A 19388-nucleotide genomic window follows, 5' to 3' on the forward strand; every position below is an offset into this window, starting at 1 on the left:
CTAATAAAACAACACATATGAATGCACATCATTAATGTAGCTCAAACATTTTTAAAGCAAAAGGAGGGTAAATGAAGACAGAACATTATTAATTTTAGGTGAACTATCCCTTTAATTAAGAAGAATGGTGGCATTCTAACATAAGAATCTGTCACACATTTTTTCCCAGATGGTTTGCTGATGTCATTCTGCAATTCATCTTCATTTCCAAGCCAACATGAGTAATGCAAGAGGAAAACAAATTACACAGCCTAGGCAGAATTTTACACAACAGTATTCACGCTGAAAATCAATCATGTTTTCCATTCTGTCATGCTAAATGGCAATAAAGGCCAGTGTTTAGATTCCCTCATCTATCGGGAGGCTGCATTTACCTCTTCAATGGGGAAGTGACATTTTGCAAAGAAATGAGATTTATTTAGTGTAATGTTGGAATGCAGAGAGGCAGAGCCCTTAGGGCCGTCACACAGCTGTCAGCCCTTCGGGTTCTGTTGTTTGGGAAGGTCACAGATGAGCTGTGTTAATATTCACAGTCTGACAAAAGACAGGAGTACAACGAGGACTTACAGAGTTAAATACACATATACATGTCCTGATGATCAGCTGAGAGGGACTGAGATGTTATTTTTCTTCTTCTTCCAACAAACAGGCTCATTGTTAGAGACTTGTCTTTTAGGCCTGTGTGTGTGTGCGTTTTGGAGGGTAAGTTTGGAAGATAGTGTTGTGCAGAAGCCAGTAAAGCTGAGCTAATGATGCATGTTGGGACACAGAGGCTCTGGGTGCAGAGATAATGTCACACTCAGCCTCAGGAAGATTCGATGACGGGTGGACCATTGGCTTCTAAAAAGGGCAGAATGTCAGAGCAATAAAAAAAGGACTTTTAATTTTACTTTATTTTTTCTTGGTGCCAAAACCCACCAATAAGTTTAGTTTAGTTTAGTTTATTTATTTATAAAGCACATTTAAAACAACAGGAGTTGCAACCAAAGTGCTGTACAACAAATATAAAACAAGGTAAAAACATACCCAATCAAGACAAACAAAGGGACAAATAAAATTGTACACCCTCAAACAGAATTAAAAAATACAGAATAAAAATGGGTTTTCAAAGCGGATTTAAACAAAGAAAGAGAAGGAGAAGATCTAATGTGGAGGGGAAGACTGTTCCAAAGCCTAGGTGCTGCCACAGCAAAAGCCCGGTCACCTTTCGTTTTAAAATGTGAACGAGGAACCGAAAGAAGAAATTGACTAGACGAGCATAACCATGTAAAGCCTTAAAAACAAAAAGCAAAATCTTAAAATCAACACGAAACTGAACAGGGAGCCAGTGTAGAGAGGCGAGAACCGGGGTAATGTGCTCACGTTTTCTGGTGCCAGTCAATAATCCGGCTGCCGCATTTTGGACCAATTGCAGTCGGTTCAAAGATGATTTAGGCAGACCCAGATAAAGTGAGTTACAGTAATCTAACCTTGACGTTATAAACGCATGAATTACAGTTTGAAGGTCCTTCATAGAAAGCATTTTCTTGATTCTAGCAATTGATCTTAACTGAAAGAAAGGATCAAAGACAACACCAAGGTTTCTAACATGATCACGTACATTTGATGACAGAGGGCCAAGCTGCTTGACAATGCCAGTGGACACAGCTGTTGGACCAAACACCATTATTTCAGTTTTATCATTATTTAACTGTAAAAAATTTAAGTCCATCCAGTATTTAATGTCCTGAAGACATGCAAACAGAGTAGACATAGAACAGTTATTGTTTTTAATAGGAAAATAAAGTTGAGTATCATCGGCATAGAGATGATATGATAATTTATGTTTCTGAAAAATATAACCAAGTGGAAGCATATATAAGGAGAAAAGAAGAGGACCCAGAATAGAGCCCTGTGGAACACCGTAGGACATTTTAGCCCGAGATGAGAAATAGTTTCCCAGATTCACTGAAAAAGATCTGTCCTTAAGGTAGGAAGCAAACCAGTTCAGTACAGATCCCTGAAAACCAACTATTTGATCAAGTCTTTGAAGAAGGATGTCATGATCTATTGTATCAAATGCTGCACTTAAATCAAGCATGATTAAGATACAGCAAGAACCAGAGTCAAGGGAAAGTAAAATATCATTAGTAACCTTCACCAGGGCAGATTCAGTACTATGAAATTCTCTAAACCCAGACTGAAATCTATCAAAAATATTAAAAGTACTCAAGTAAGATGAAATTTGTGAATAAACAACTTTTTCCAAAACTTTTGAGATGAAAGATAATTTAGATATGGGTCTATAATTATTCAGATTATGCTGATCAAGATGATGCTTTTTTAACAGTGGTTGGACTATAGCATGTTTAAAAGAGGCTGGTACAATTCCATTTGTTAAGGAGTTGTTGATAATAGCAGTAACAACTGGACTTAAGGCTGGAAAAACCTCTTTGAAAATCTGCGAAGGCAGAACATCGGAGTGACAAAATGAGGGCTTCATACTAAGAACAATATCATAGAGCTGTGAAGGTGACACGGGTTGAAAAAGAGATAGAGAGCTCCGATGAGAAACCATTTCTATAGGCAAAGAATTTTGAAATGGTATGTTAGACCTGATACTCTCGACTTTATGGATAAAATGTTTAAGTCCACAAACTAATTCATACCACTCCAATTCCACTCATACCACCACAAATACATTAGTAACTCCATAAAACCCATCAATATAATTGTAAACCTACCTATAACACCCAAAATAATTCGTACCACACTATTACCCACTCATTACCCCACAAAATCCTCCAATTACACTACAAAACCCATCTATATCACTCCAAACCTAACTATACTACCCAAAACCAATTCATACCATTCTAATTCCGCCTCAAAACCCACAAATAAACTTCACAAACCCCACCTATATCAATTCAAACCTACCTATACTACTCCAAATCAATTTATACCACTTAAATCTCTACTCATACCACCACAAAACCTACCAATAACTCCATAAATCCCATCCCTTCCATCTAAAACCAACTCATACCACCCTAATCCACCAATAATTCCACAAAACCCATCCATATTACTCCAAACCTACTTATACCATCCAAACCAATACATACCACCACAATTCCCACTCATATCACCAGAAAACCCACAAATAACTTCACAAAACCCACCCATATCAATCCAGACCTACATATACCATCCAAACCAATTCATACCACCACAAAACCCACAAATAATTTCATAAAACCCACCCATATTCCAAACCTATACCTTCCAAACCAATTCATACCATCCTAATCCCCACTCATACCACCTAAACCCATCCATCTCACGCTAAACCTACCTATACCACCAAGAAACCAATTCATACCACCCTAATCCCCTCTTATTCCACCAATACATCTGCCAATAACATCACAAAACCCAACCATATCAATTTAAACTTACCTATTCCTTGCAAATACCAACCCATACCCTCCTATTACCAACTCAAGTCCAAACTCACCCATAATGCCCCAAAACCCAATATTTGTGATTTTCTGTTTAAATATGATTTGCCTTGATGTTTCCCTCAGATCTTTTGTACTTATGAAAGAAGTCACAATCAAACCTCAATACAGTAGCGTGCACATCCCATAATGGGTCACTGAGATATTGAAGAAACTCTACTGCCTTGAAGTAACATGTTCATGTGTGACCCCTATCCAGGTGTTCAGCCTGGCACCTGTATGTGGGCCCATTATCGCTGAGTGTTAATGAGTCCATGGGTGGCCTCCATGTCTGTGCTAAATCAATTAATCAGCTGTCATTACACACACTGTTCCTCTGTAATTGGAAGGTGGTGAACTGTACCGAATACTAATAGAGAAGTGAAAGCATTCTCATTAGAGGAGAAAAGCAACACACACACACTTAGCTACACAAAGAAAGTCCTAAAATATAACCATCTATCCTTTTTGTCCACACATACACAGAGGTTCAGATACTCACACCTGGACATCCAGCATAAATCTCTTGTCTTCCTCCACATGTAGACCCCAGATACAATCCTGGCCTTTGTCATACGCTTCAGGCCAGTTTGGAGAAAGCACCACTCCTGCTGAATCTGTTATTTCTCCACTGCACACCGCTGTAAAACAAACAAATGGTGCGTACAAGTCTTCCTGGGAAGTTTGTATTACTGATTAGGGAAGTCCTAATTAGGACATTATGTGCTTTTAAATCACTTCAGAGGGAGCAAGATAACAAGGTAAATTGATTTTTTAACTCTACATCTTTAAAATTATGAATATAAACTATGAATTGGGTGTGCTTTTGCTTTTTATGGTTTTATTCAATGTGTAGTTGCTATAAATTGAATTGTTATATATCGTAATTGTACTGTACTATGAGATTTTGTTCATGCAACTTCCATGCCATTCATGTGCGTTCAACTTGTAAATACAATCTTTACATCCAGTATGACTTAGATGTACCAAAAGTTAAAGGGCTCAAACTGTTTCATTTCATTTTAATTTAAAGGATACCACTAAAAATGGAAATTCTGTCATCATTGACACACACTCATGTTGTTCCAAACCTATATGACTTAGTTCCTTCTTCACAACACAAAAAATATTTTAGCTGACTGACTTTCGTCATAAGGACAAAAAATAAAATAAAATAAAATAAATAAAAATGCTGGGACATTCTTCAAAATGTCCAAAAAAGAAAGAAAGTCACAAAGGTTTGGAAAGACATAAGGGTAAGTAAATCAATGTTCATTTTTGGATGAATTTACGAACAGAAAGAGTTCATTTGGATTTCAAATTGACTTCAAATGGCATGTAAAAACAAATATTAAATCAGAGAAAAATGATCAAAAAATGAAGTAAAGATTAGACTATAAATCAATCGGCATGCTGACACAGACATCACACACACAAAATCACCTCTGCAGGCTGGCTCTGTCTCATTCCATTGTGGATTTTCATCATTTACGCACTCTAAAATAACAGCGCCCTGCTCCAGTGTATAACCAGGCTCACAGGTGAACTCCACCACAGAACCAACTCCAAAAGCAGGATCACTTGTAGAGAAATTTCCATACTTCACAAACGGCTCATAACAGCTGCCCTGAGCAAATCCTGTCGAAAAATAACATTTATACAATATAATAAACACAACAAAACAACAGTGCTCATTATTTATGTTTTTCTCAAAAACAGTAAAAAGGTATTTTTACATTTAGATTTATGCACTTGGCAGATACTTTAATCCAAAGTGACTTACACTGCAGTCAAACCACTCATTATATCAGTTCTTGCATTCTCTAGCAATCTAGTATTTATAGAGTTATTTCAGTAGGATGTTGTTTGTCAGAAGTCCTTGGTCTTGGTGAACCTGTAATTCTAAAAATATACCCAGTAATCTTTTGTCTCTAGGTAACATCTGTTCTATCTGGCCCTCTCTGTTCTTCAGCTGCTGTAACTAATTTGTTCAGGCCTTATAGAGACCAGAACTAACGAGAGGCAGAAATGAACAAGCTTTTTTGTTAAATTACTGGAAGACAAGAATAACTTATGTTCAGGAAATATGTACCTTCATATCGGATGGCAGCGCCAGTGCATGTGCCCATCTCATCACTGGTGAATTCCACAAACAGATGCCTGCCTGTGCTGGTGACCCCCTCAGTGGGCAGATACTCGACTGCATACGAGTCATACAGGGGCGGAGAGTCAATGTTACTCCCATCCTTTATGAGGAGCCTGAAAACAAACAAAAGGATGTCAGAATCGCTAAAGAGTAATTGTATGAACAGATCAAGATTATTTGATCAAAAAGTTAGAGATTAAAATTAGAGATTTCTAATTCAATATATTTTAGAATGTAATTTATCCCCAGTCTTCATGATCCTTCAGAAATCATTCTAATATGCTGATTTGGTGCTCAAGAAACGTTTATTATTATTATCAATTTTGGGAAATATTTTAGAGAATATTACGTAGAAATACTTCAAGTAAAAAAAACAAACAAAGCACATGCCTGTCATCATCCTCAGCCAGTGCCACTTTCTCAAAGTGAACATGGAGCCGATGGCCCTCAGGGGCCTCCAGTACCCAGTGACATGTCAGATTGTTGCTGTAATTTCCTGGAAACCCCGGAGAGACAATACGACCCTGAGTGGCATTTTTCATCATCCCCCCACAAGAAACTAGGCATGAAAGACAAAAAGACAAAGAAAGAAACTGCTGTGAATTTGCTGCAATCAGTTCCTTTCATTTTCATTATGCATGGCACAGATTTCCAAAAGACTGCCAAAAACTAATTAAACTAATGAGACTAATGAAAAGAAATAACATGGGTCCATTTAAATGCAACTAAATCACAAGTCTTAATTTTTGATCTGTAGCAATTTCAAGACAATACATACAGGCGTAGTTTGTTTTAGGTTGTCCTCTCATACCTTGACACCTGGGCTCTCTGCCACTCCAGTAGGGTGAGGTGGCATTTCGGCAAGTGAGAGAGGAGGGGCCCTGGAGCTGATAGCCAATCAGACAGGAGAAATAGGCCACGCCCCCCACCTGAAGACCAGTGGCTGATACTTCGCCATTTTCAGGGGCCAGCGGGGATGCACAACTCAGAGCAAAGGCTGAAGAGAGAAAGAGAGAGAAACTTAAAAAAAAAGATTTTAGAATTTTTTTCCTTCTGTTTGGTGATGCTTGTGGCATTGAAATTAGACACAGTATGCTATAAGGCAGCCATTAAATACCGCAAAAAATGATACGCTTAATCAGTTTTTTTTGTTGTTTTTTTACTAGTTTTCCATTACAAATAACATTTAAAATCAAGATACATTTTCTATAAAATAAAATGACTATTAGAGCTATTAGATAATAATGTCATGTCTTCAAAAAAATCTATCAAAATTAAGCAAGTTAAACTTTTTTTTTTTTTTTTCAGAAAACAAGACTTAAGTCATTTCCCTTCTCAAGTAAATATGTGATAATTTAAGATATTTTTTAGATATTTCAATTGGAAAACAAGACAAAAATACTTAAGTTCGTTTTTTTTTTTTTGTTTAAGTGTAGTTGAAAGTGGCTGAATTTGTTTGTTAGAAATAGGCAGACACTGAAAACATGGCTGTCACAACGTGAGCAGAAGTCCTGTGACCTTTGACCTCTAATTCAGCAATTCCATTTAAAGGCATTTTTATCTGAAGCAACTTACAGTGCATTTAAGGCACATTTTATCTCTATTTGCGTTCCCTGGTAACTGAACCTTTGATCTTAGCGCTGCTAGTGCAATTGAGCCACAGTAACACAGATCTGAGCAAACAGACCAAAAGCAGATGCTTAAATTTGACCCAGACTCCTTTATCTGTCACTAAACCGATCAGGTGCTGGTTAAATGTGTGGAAGCAACATTTAATGTCCAGCTGATCTCACCAGCTGTGAATAACCGGCCCTCTTTTCTCTGTTTCCATGGTGATTAATGTTCCATAATGCCCAGTTGTTTAGTTATTACTAATAATGACTCAGTTCAAGCACAGCAGGGCAGATTCACTGCTTGGGGGTTATGGCCAACAGATGCCAGGGCTTTATGTAACACTAATCCAATCTGTCTATCAGCAGAAAAAGAGCCACTGACAGACATTTCCATATAATGGAAAGGGAATTAAAATGGCAGAACAAAAACATTTCAGGGTCAGTTGACAGAGTCTAAAAAAAGAAACTTAATCCATCATGATTAAAATAAGTGGAGAAGTATGTAATCAAACAAAAATCTGTGGAAGCAAAGTCTGAAGAGATGCTACATTGTTATATTTGGTTGCTTAAACAAATAAAATGCCACATTTTTGCCATTTTTAATTTAATTAATATAAGCATGAAATAATATCTGAACATCAAATAATAACTATCATACACTATATTGCCAAAAGTATTGGGTCACCCTGTTTTAATGAACAGGTTTGACTACTTTAGTAATTTCCATGAGTACAAATCTTAATGTTTAAGCATATAATGATATTCTAGGGAATTGTGTGCTTCTAATTTTAAAGAAACAGTTTGGACAGGACCCTTTTCTATTCTAACATGACAATGCCTCTGTGTATAAGGCAAGGTTCAAAAAGAAATGATTGCTTTAGTCAGTGTGGAAGAACTTGACTGGTCTGCAGAAAGCCAAGTCCTAATCCAAGCTGAACACCTCTGGTGTGACTTTAAATGCAGATCTTGAGCCAAAAACTCTTTACCAAACACCATTGACTTGAACATATGGGTACAGTCATTTTAGACACTTCCAAAACTGTTGCAACAGAGATGGAAATACAATTTTTAAATACATGAATTATGTTTCCAATTCCCTAGAATATCATTATATGCTTAAACATTAAGAGTTGTACTCATGGAAATTACTAAAGTAGTCAAACCTGTTCATTAGAAGGGGGTGACCCAATACTTTTGGCAATATAGTGTAATTTGCATAAAAAGAGGGGTGTCTGGACTGAAAAAATAATAATTTTGATTTAAATATTCCAGCGCTATTTTCAAGGAAAACTGGATTGATAGTAAATAAAACGTAGGTTTTTGCTTTGAAATTCTGCATTCTAACATGGTGCAACCATTAATTGTTTTTAATTCAGCTAGATGTTATGAGTAAAATACTAGCCGAAGAGCATCATATCACGGGAAGGTCATCATATGCCGAATGGTTCATTAATTTGACTGCTTTTGTGAGTGTATCATTGCTCTTCATGGCCTCTGAGCTGCATCTCTCTGCCTTAATAGCATTTATTGAGCCCTTGACCGTTTGAACAGAGCATTTAACCCCAGTGCATAAATATCAATAGAGCACAGAGATGCATTATAGCTCTCTCTCATTTAATCTCTCTCTGGGACAAACGCTATTGATCTCTGTTTAGCAGCAGGAGCGGCATTCACGTGTGCTTCAATTGCATTTAAACTCAACAAGCTTTTGGCCAGCAACTTCATCTCTGGTGTCTACCAAACCCAGAGGATGATTTCGAAGGATGACTTAATGTGACCATCAGAATTTAGAAAATGATTTGATCATATACACACACACACACACACTCAATTAAATGCTGTACTTTTGAACTTTCTATTCATCGAAGAATCCTAAAAAATTGCATCATGTTTCCACAAAAATATTAAGCAGCACAACTTTTAATTATGATAATAATAAGAGATGTTTATTGAGCTCTTGAGAACAAAGTAAGCATATTGGAATGATTTCTGAAGGATCATGTGACACTGGATACTGGAATATTAAATGAAAATTCAGTTGTTTTTACATCACAGGAAGAAATTCCATTTTAAAATATATTAAAATCGAAAACAGTCATTTTCAACTGTAATCTGAGCTGTCTGCCTGAAAATAAATGTGTATTTATTTCTTCTTATTTCTTTGCTCATGTACACACGCACGCACGCACACACACACACACATGTTTGTTTTAGTGGTTTACGGGGACTCTCCATAGGCGTAATGGTTTTTATACTGTACAAACTGTATGTGCTATTGTCCTACACCAACCCTACACCTAAACCTACCCCTTACAGGAGACTGTCTGCATTTTTAGATTAAAATTTAGTATGTTTTTTAAGCCTTTTGTTTTACAGGGACATAGGCAGTGTCCTCATAAACCACCTTCAAATTGTAATACCTCTGTCATACCCATGTCATTATACAAATTATGTCCCACACACACACAAACACACACACACACACAAACACACACACGCACACACACACACACACACACACACACACACACACACACACACACAAAACAGACAGATGCTGTCTGTCTCCTCTGGAAAACAACCTCAACATGTTTACACCGAGGAGTACCATCAGTATCAAACCCCTCAAGGACTTTAGCATGAGAGATGATGTTTTATTCCTGAGGCTTATTTCCATGACATTATAAACCAATCAGTACTAACATTTGTTTATAGTTCTGTAGGCCAGATTCTGTAAGAATCATATAGCAAATTGATTTTTCCTCTTAATATTAAGGCAAATCATTAAAAATATTAGCACAAAACAGTGAGATGGTACCTCTATACCGCAAAAGTAATAATCCAGGCTGAGTGGGCCATTCACTGCTGAACTGCACTGAGATCTGGTTACTAGAGCTCCGCAGCACCAGACCTCTGGATAACATGGAGTTGTTGGCCAGAATTGAGGCCATGGGTCCGCCTAGATCCTCTAGAACCGCCTCCATCCCAACATCCAAACTCGCATTCAGCACCTGCAGCACAAGGGCAGAATCAGATCAAAAGGTAGGCTGTGATATTCCAGACTTACATGATTGCATCTGTGAAGATATCTATTAGGATCAGCTCAACTGAAATTGTGTTGTGGGTGCGCTTCAGTGGGTCCAGAATATGAAAGTGTGTGTGGAGGTTCTTCTGGTCGGTTTTGTTGCATGTGTCTCTGAGATAAGCATATTGAACAGCGTTGTGTGAAGTGTTGAGCTGCCCGGTTGTATCAGAGCTGGTACTGATACACGCTGATATGTTTTTACCGCTGTGAGAGCAACACAGGTGCTACACAGTTTTCTTGTTGCATTACAGATATTAACTCACTTAATTCTCACTGAGAATTTGTACCGAGCATACTTTGGGGGGGGAAGCATAATGTCCTTTAGCAGTTTCTTGGAAAGCAAAACTAATTATTTTGCTTGAGAGCAAAACTAATTATTTTGTAATTAAAAAATAAATAGATTGCAAAAAAGTCTTCTTAAGGCTCAAAAATAAAGAAATTGAGAACAAAACAATTTGCAGTGCGTGTAAATCTTTGAAAAATCTCATTTTTCTTTATGCACTTCAAAACACTTTTCATCACGAAACCACAAATGTTGCTCTTTTCTGCGGGTCTAAAACTTTTGCTTGCGAGTGAAGCTGTGTCTCAGTGGGCGGTCTCTACCCATCAGGATGAAAGGCCTTTTTCTATTGGTCACTCTCGATTGAAGTCACAGGTTGACCACGCCCACTACGTTTCCCCGGAATCCCCCAGTAGCCCCTCACTGTAGAACAAAGATCCAGGGGGCAGGGTTGGATCCACATCCAGGGAGTGGAGATTGGTAGGTTTAGGGGTGGAGATGGGTAGGTTTAGGGATCAGGGGGTGGAGACAGGTAGGTTTAGGAAAACGTAAGGTGGGAGGAGTTGGATCTAGATCCAACCACACCCCCTGGATCTTGTGTTCTGCAGTGAGGACCATCTTGAATCCCCGCCACTGCCGCCGCAGTCTGACAGAAGAGCGAGCGAGGTCGTTTACTGGGTAAGATAACTAATTTAACATCTTAAACTCAGTGACAAGTGAACTTAATTATTCTCTCTTCTCATGCTCTCCCATCTAAATATGTAACGTTAGCTAAGCCCGTCTGAATAGATTTGATTAGCCAACAGTATAGCTAGCTGCCAGAGCCCCCAATAGTAAAGCGTCAAGCCAATATTTTCAGAGATTATAGATTATTATAGCTCCAGTGAAGTCAGGTGGGTAACGCACATCAAATCACTAACCCATTTGGCGGGTTATTATTCATAAATTATGTCTGTATGCACACTCAGTTCTATTCGCGGCACCTAACAGCTGTTTAAAATCATGCAGCGCCACGTACAGTTTGCATTTAATATTTTTCTAAAATACAACAATTTGGGACTGATGGCTGTACAATCGGACTTCACCCTAGTCTGCAACTGTGTATTGTGCATTTTAATAACAGGTTTGTTTTGTACTATCTTTACGACCTGTGCCCTGACAATTGCAAAACGTATTACTTCAGTAGTAACAACTGATAATCAGGACTTGTCAGCCAGTACCACTGTAGCCTTGCAGAGACTTTGCTCTGAAGACCTTTTAAGTAACTAACTTCCACATTTCAGTATGCCCCTGACTTCTAAGGGGTGTTTTTATTTGTGACTACTCCCAACAGTCTAGAATTCTATCAGTAGAACATCACATTTTTCTTTTCTGTTTGCAGGAAGAAGATTTGGTGTTGATAGAGGAGGCAACATCTTCAAGGCAAAACCTTAGACCTGATGCAGCATCATCCAATGTTGCAATCACCCTCAGGAGGTACACAAGCAAAAGCTAAATTGGACATTGTCAATTATCAATTCTTATTTTACAAAATTTGTCTTTAATGTGTAGGCACTTGAGGCCCAATATGCACAGCAACATTTCCAGTGTCAGAAGTAGAACTGCATGCCAGCTTTTGAAGCTAGGTAATGGTAATAGTGACTCGCATTAATGCTTAAAAACCGTAAAAGTCAATTTAAAGAGACATACGACTTTGTTCCATCATTCCCTTCTGTGGTAGCTAGCTTAAAACCAAAGTGATATTTGCAAACAAATAATGCTAGACCCAGAGCAGAGTTTCAGACCTTCTTTCCTTTTAAATGAAGCCACGTAAAATAATTTGTCAGAGGGTGAAGGAGCTGATGACCTGCACAAAAAATTGCATAGATTTGAATACATGCATGATAAATGTAGTTTCATATTTCCAATGCTTTTGCTTTTCTCTTTCCCTTGTGATTTGTCAGTCTCACACGCTGAGGGGAATAACAGTCCCTGACACTCTTTTGCTTTACATCTCTCTGCTTTTTATGACACATACTGGAGCCAAGGTGAATTAATATCAGCTGACAGCAATTTCTCCAACTGAGACCTTGACTGAAAAAATCATTTCAGATGTGGTGCCAAGACCCTGAAACTGTCCTCAGGTTCAAGTGATTCCTTTCTGTGAATATTAGCTCGTTTGCTCTGCAATCATTTGAGCTATTTAAACTCAAATGCCAGCTGAACAAGCACAAAGACCTTAATTTCCATAAACTAGGTTTAAAAGTGTGTCATCAGATGTTCGGTTGATGCTCCCTGACCCCTAAGCTGGGTAGGGTTAGCAGGGCAGTGCGTATGGAATAATATGAGCGCTGTCATGGTCAACAGGTCGACAAGCAATTAAAATGAAACGGTGTTGAGAATCTTAATGATTTTTGGCCTTTCACAGGACCTTCGTGGACTCTAGCAGACCAGTTTGTGGAAAGTTAATGAGGGTCTGGCCGACAGAGCACTGGACCCTGGAGAGACAGCATTGTGAATACAAGGTACCTCTAATTACAGCTCAACTGAAACTCCAACTTCACTACTAAACACTGTCCACCCATTCATCAGCACACAAGCATTGATTAGATAACAAACTTCTCACAACTATCTAGAGACATTCTATGAAAGAATATATATTATGGATTTTGAGGGAAGCTGACTCATGTACTTCAGCATCTGTTCCACAAATCACAGCAAATGGCCATGAATCACCAGAGCCTTGGTCTCATAAAAGATAATGATTGATAGCCAATCAGCAAAAGGAGCACAAACTTAGCTAGAAATGTTGTCACACAATTCATAGCAGTATCAGAAAACACATAAAACAGGCTTTTCATATGGAAAATACACTGTGAAGGCTTTTTCACAAATAATTATTTAAACAATGATATTCAGTTCTGGTAATGGCTCGTGCACATTCATTCTTCCAATGAGCAGGCTGAAAACTGTATTAAAATACTCTGACAGTATGATACTGACTGTTTGCTACATACTGTAAGTGGTGCCGCAACACCTCCAATACTGTTTGAAACAGCAAACATAGTAATCTGATTCCCGACTCTTATGAGCCAGTTCTTTTTCTTTCTTTTTTTAAGTGTATGGAAAAGCATAGCTAGTACAACCAGAGTAGTCTAACTGATTCCCAAAAGAATGACTCTTATGAGCATGTTCTTTTAGGCGAGTCAAAACTGTACAATGTTACCGGTGTAGTCCAATTAATACTTGAATGAATGAATCAGTACTTTCTAGAGAATTAAAAACATAAATGGCTTGCAACTTATGTTTTTCATAAGAGTCACTCATGTAGTTACAGAGATGGTTGTTCATGGCAGCATGTGGCTAAAGATGCACATTATGAATTCGGAGTAGTACTTTATAAAAAAAAAAAAATGAATGAAACGTTTTATTTAGTGTTGTTATATATGGTATTACTGGATTCAGCTACTGGACTGAATAAATGACGCATCCAAAAAATATGTGAAAAGTAATTTCTTTCATAAACTTTTTTCTTTATTTCTTTCTCAAATTATTTCATCATTTGACAATGGAATTGCATCTCTTTTTTTGCCATATATGGGCATAATGGTATTGCATTTCAGCTCTTTGGAGTTGGAACCTGCAGCTTTTAGGTGTCCTGATCTTTAACCACATGGATCTTTAAACATCCATATTCAAACAAATATGCGGCCAGTGAGCCTTTAGCATCTCCTTCCAGAGCAAGCACATTTCTAATATATTGGATCATATAGTAATATATTGGATCACTGTTACACAACAATAAAGGAGGCATATCACTCTGTCCCACGGGCAGCTTTAGGACTCTCTGATCACTGTTTGGTTCATCTTATACCGACCTACAGACAGAAACTGAAATCAGCTAAACCTGTTTTAAGGACTGTTAAAAGATGGACTAATGAAGCAGAGCGGGATTTACAAGCCTGTTTCCACCTCACTGATTGGACTGTTTTTGAAGTTACTGCCACCGATCTGGACGAGATCACAGAGACTATAACATCTTATATCAGTTTCTGTGAGGATATGTGTATTCCTACCAGGACACATTTAACCTACAACAATGACAAACCGTGGTTCACTTCAAAACTCAGACAGCTCCATCAGGCCAAAGAAGATGCTCACAGGAAGGGGGACAAAGTCTTGTATAAACAAGCCAAATACACACTGGAAAAGGAGATCAGAGTGGCAAAGAGGAATTATTCTGAAAAAATAAGGATTCAATTCCCTTCCAGTGACTTAGTATCAATGTGGAAAGGTCTGAAAGAGATCACCAACTACAAGACACCATCCCCCAGCACTGTGGAGAATCAACAACTGGCAGACGATCTGAATGAGTTCTACTGCAGGTTTGAAAAAACACCCCACACCCGCTCTGAACACCTCTCCACACAACCATTAACACCTCCCGCAACCCCCCTCTCCCCCACACCAGCAATTCAGATCATCGAAGATGAGGTGCACCAGGTCTTCCCGGAAGCAGAAAAAGAAAAAAGCACCAGGCCCAGATTGTGTTACACCAGTCTGTCTGAAATCCTGTGCTGACCAGCTGGCCCCCATCTTCACACAGATCTTCAACAGATCACTGGAGCTGTGCGAAGTCCCTTCATGCTTCAAACGCTCCACCATCATCCCCATCCCAAATAAATCCAAATTTACAGGACTAAATGACTACAGGCCTGTGGCTCTAATGTCTGTGGTCATGAAGTCTTTTGAAAAACTGGTGCTGGCCCACCTGAAGGACATTACTGGATCCTTACTGGATCCTCTTCAGTTTGCCAACAGAGCAAACGGGTCTGTGGACGATGCAGTCAACATGGGACTGCATCATGTTCTGCAACATCTAGACAGACCAGGGACTTATGGGAGGATCCTGTTTGTGGACTTCAGTAAACCCTTCAACATGATCATTCCAAACCTCCTCCAGCCCAAACTAACTCAGCTCTCCGTGCCCACCTCCATCTGTCAGTGGATCAACAGCTTCCTGACAGACAGCAGCCAGTGAGGCTGGGAAAATACACATCCAACACCCGTACGATCAGCACTGGCGTCCCCCAGGGTTGCGTCCTCTCCCCACTGCTCTTCTCCCTCTACACCAACGACTGCACATCTAAAGACCCCTCTGTCAAGCTCCTGAAGTTTGCAGACGACACCACACTTATCGGCCTCATTCAGGGCGGTGAGGAGTCTGCTTACAGACAGGAGGTTAAGGAGCTGGCTATCTGGTGCAGTCTTAACAACCTGGAGCTCAACACGCTCAAAACAGTGGAGATGATTGTGGACTTTAGGAGAAACCCCCCTGCTCTCCCCCCACTCACCATCATGAACAGCACTGTAACGACAGTGCAGTCATTCAGGTTCCTGGGCACCACCATCTCCCAGGACCTGAAGTGGGACATTCACATAGACTCCATTGTTAAAAAGGCCCAGCAGAGGTTGTACTTCCTTCGCCAGCTGAGGAAATTCAACCTGCCACAGGAGCTGCTGAAACAGTTCTACTCCGCCATCATTGAATCCGCCCTCTGCACTTCAATAACTGTCTGGTTCAGCTCAGCTACCAAATCTGATCTCAGAAGACTACAGAGGGTAGTCCGGACTGCTGAGCGAATCATTGATACAACCCTCCTCATTCTCCAAGAACTGTATTCATCCAGAGTGAGCAAAAGGGCTGGCAAAATCACTCTGGACCCCTTTACATCCAGAACACTCCCTCATTGAACTGCTGCCGTCTGGTCGACGATACAGAGCTCTGAGCACCAGAACGGCCAGCACAGGAACAGTTTCTTCCCTCAGGCAATCCATCTCATGGACAACTGACAAACATTTTGGAACACACACTATTTATACACTTATTTATCTAACACACATACTTAGTCTACATTTCAATTTGCACATACAACTGTCTATTGTTATATACCTGTACATACAATTGTCAATTTGTATATTTTTATTCCTTATTTTATTTTTTAATTCTTCTTGAATTTTTTTTGTTTTGTTCTGTCGCTGTCATTCTGTTGCACTGTGGAAGCTTCTGTCACGAAAACAAATTCCTCATATGTGTAAACATACCTGGTAATAAAGCTCATTCTGATTCTGATTCTGATTTCAAAATCACTGGCTTTAAATTGGCCACTTGGAGAATTACAGATGTCAGGAAAGAGCAATTATTTTTAAGGACTTGTTTTTGCTAGATATAAAAAAGCAAATGTATGATCAGAACTTTCTAAGTTTGTAGGATACATTTTGCGATCAATTCAGTGCATTAAACTTTATTTTACACTCAATATAATATCCTCAAACATAAACATTTCAAAAACACTTCAGCATTTTCATGATCTGCCTCAACTTAAATTAGATCAATATGCATAACAAATGAAAAAGTTTTGACTTCAAACAGACCTTTAAATAAATAAAAATGTCAGCTGTTGGTGAATATTGTAAGCAAGTACTCAGAAAGCTAAATTCACCAAAGCACAGAGATCAAATGTAGTCAAAATCCTGATGAGGGCCGTCACATCTAAAATGTTCAGAAAGTCAAGTGAGCATCACATGTATGATTCAGCACAGCCGCTCTCCTCCAATGTATCTACTGTAGAGGAAATTTTGTTTCATTTGACACAGCAGCTGTGCTGCAGTCAAACACTGATTTGCGAACATGACGGTCCCTCCTGGAACTCCATACGGAAACTTTCACAACTTCAGACTGGAGGCCTTTATAAATGCCTGAGAGAGAATTGGCAGCATCTGTCTGCATTTCTCTAAAACGTTCATATGCAATGTTCTGTCTCCTCACAATCAGTTTTTAAATGCACTTTTCTCTCTTCTGATCAATCCAAAATTAGAGGTCTGAGAAATTGCAGTGCAGTCGATCGAACCATATTGAGTTGGACGGCTGACAGGAACGATAACAAGTTCCACCTGATTGCATGAAACACAGAATAGACATTGTCTGCGAAACTTCATTTGCTCAAAATGAACGGCTTGTTCTCTCTTGGCTTGAGTAATGAAGTAAGACACTTTGTAAATCCTCTTTGTAACTATTTAAAAAAGCACCTAGTTTACCTCTGTTGTTCATAATCATACTGGTTTATCAAAGATGTCATTCTGTGATTTAAAGATAAGTGCTCTTAATCATGCTCCTCAACTAAGCGGTCACTAATATCATACTTTATTAATTGTCTGTGCTATTTCTCCACTTTTTTTAATTCTCAGTTGTATTGTATTTCTTGCATTACTGGCACACATTCAAGCACTGTTTGTCTATAGCAATTTTACAGTTGCAGTTGTAAGGCTTCTCTGTCCATACTTGCTGTTTAGGAGAATGAACATATTTATCTCATATCCATGTAGCTATGCAGAAAGCACAGAAAACAATATCTTGTCATACTGAACCTGTAGGGACAGGCTGAGTGTTTTTTTAAATTTCTGGATACACTTATGAAATTTCAATGTTAAATGTAGAGGAGATGGAAATGACACTCTGTTGCCCTTGAGAGACAAAGATGTGCGAGAGAGACGCGTCTCCTAATCTGCATATGATAAAAGCGTTAAATGAAAAAGTACTGACCTGAATCTCAACGCCATAACCCAGATATACAGTAACCAGGCAGGTGCAATGAATGTGGGAATCAAACGAGACATCCGGGGGGAGCTCAATATAACCCTCGGCGTCTGTGAAGTTCATATCGCAGTGAGCTGGAAAAAGAAAGACAGAGAGAGAGAAAAGGGCACCATTCTGAAGTCACCCCTTTTACAGCTGTCTTATGTTTGGTTGGCTGTGCAATAATCCTCCATTAGCTCTGAGGCCTGTGCATTGTCATAGTGATCAACATCCATATACATCTTTATCTTTCATCCATATCTAGCCATAGTCATCTGTAGCTGTCCATATCCATATTTATCTACCTGTCCAAATCCATCTACAGTATATTCTCTGTATCTAGTCATGTATGTCCATCCATATTTATTCATATGCATTTGTCCATATTCATTTACATCTACACATTCATATCTGTAATTATACATATCTATCCATCCATATCTATTAAAATCCATCAATATCCATATCTATCCATCCATATTTTTCTATATTCATCTATCTAGCCATACCCATTTATGTCATCTGTATTTATTTATCCATATCTTTCTATCCATATGCATCTATATCCTCCAGATCTAGCCATCCATATCTAGCCATATCCATCAATATCCTTATCTGTCTATCCATATTTATCTATATTAATCTATCTATCCATTCCATACCCATCCATATCTATCCAAACCCATCTATATCATTTGTATCTATCCATATCCATCTATATAATATCTATCCATACCCATCTGTATCCATTTGTATCTATCCATAGCTATCTATCCATATGCATCTAGCCATACATATGATATAGCAGCCATATCTAGCCACATCTATCTTTATTGACTATCCATATCCATATCTATCTATCTTAGATCTCCTCCAGATCTAGCCATCCATATCTTGCCAATATTTATCTATATAGATCCATATCTATCTTTTTATCCATATCCATATATATCTTCCCATGTCCTCATATACGTCCGGATCTATTCATATCTAGCATCCATATCTCTCCATATTTATCTTTCCATCCACATCCATCTATAACCATCCATATCTATTATCAATAACCATCTATAACCATCCATATCTATTATCAATAACCATCTATAACCATCCATATCTATTATCAATATCCATCTGTGTCCATCCATATCCTTCCACAACCATCTA

The 19388-nt window shown here is 38.5% G+C and overlaps 1 protein-coding gene across 1 annotated transcript in view; it reads right to left on the reverse strand.

Annotated features, from left to right (window-relative positions):
- The window catches only part of sez6a (seizure related 6 homolog a), a 53861-nt gene that overhangs the window by 4825 nt on the left and 29648 nt on the right, over positions 1-19388 (reverse strand). The window contains 7 exon segments of the mRNA XM_058789246.1: positions 3985-4123; positions 4926-5120; positions 5575-5741; positions 6019-6187; positions 6440-6625; positions 10060-10252; positions 18189-18316. Of these exon segments, the coding sequence (XP_058645229.1) occupies positions 3985-4123; positions 4926-5120; positions 5575-5741; positions 6019-6187; positions 6440-6625; positions 10060-10252; positions 18189-18316 (1177 nt within the window).

Source organism: Onychostoma macrolepis, chromosome 10 (genome assembly GCF_012432095.1).
Source record: "Onychostoma macrolepis isolate SWU-2019 chromosome 10, ASM1243209v1, whole genome shotgun sequence".
Taxonomy (NCBI): Eukaryota; Metazoa; Chordata; class Actinopteri; order Cypriniformes; family Cyprinidae; genus Onychostoma; species Onychostoma macrolepis.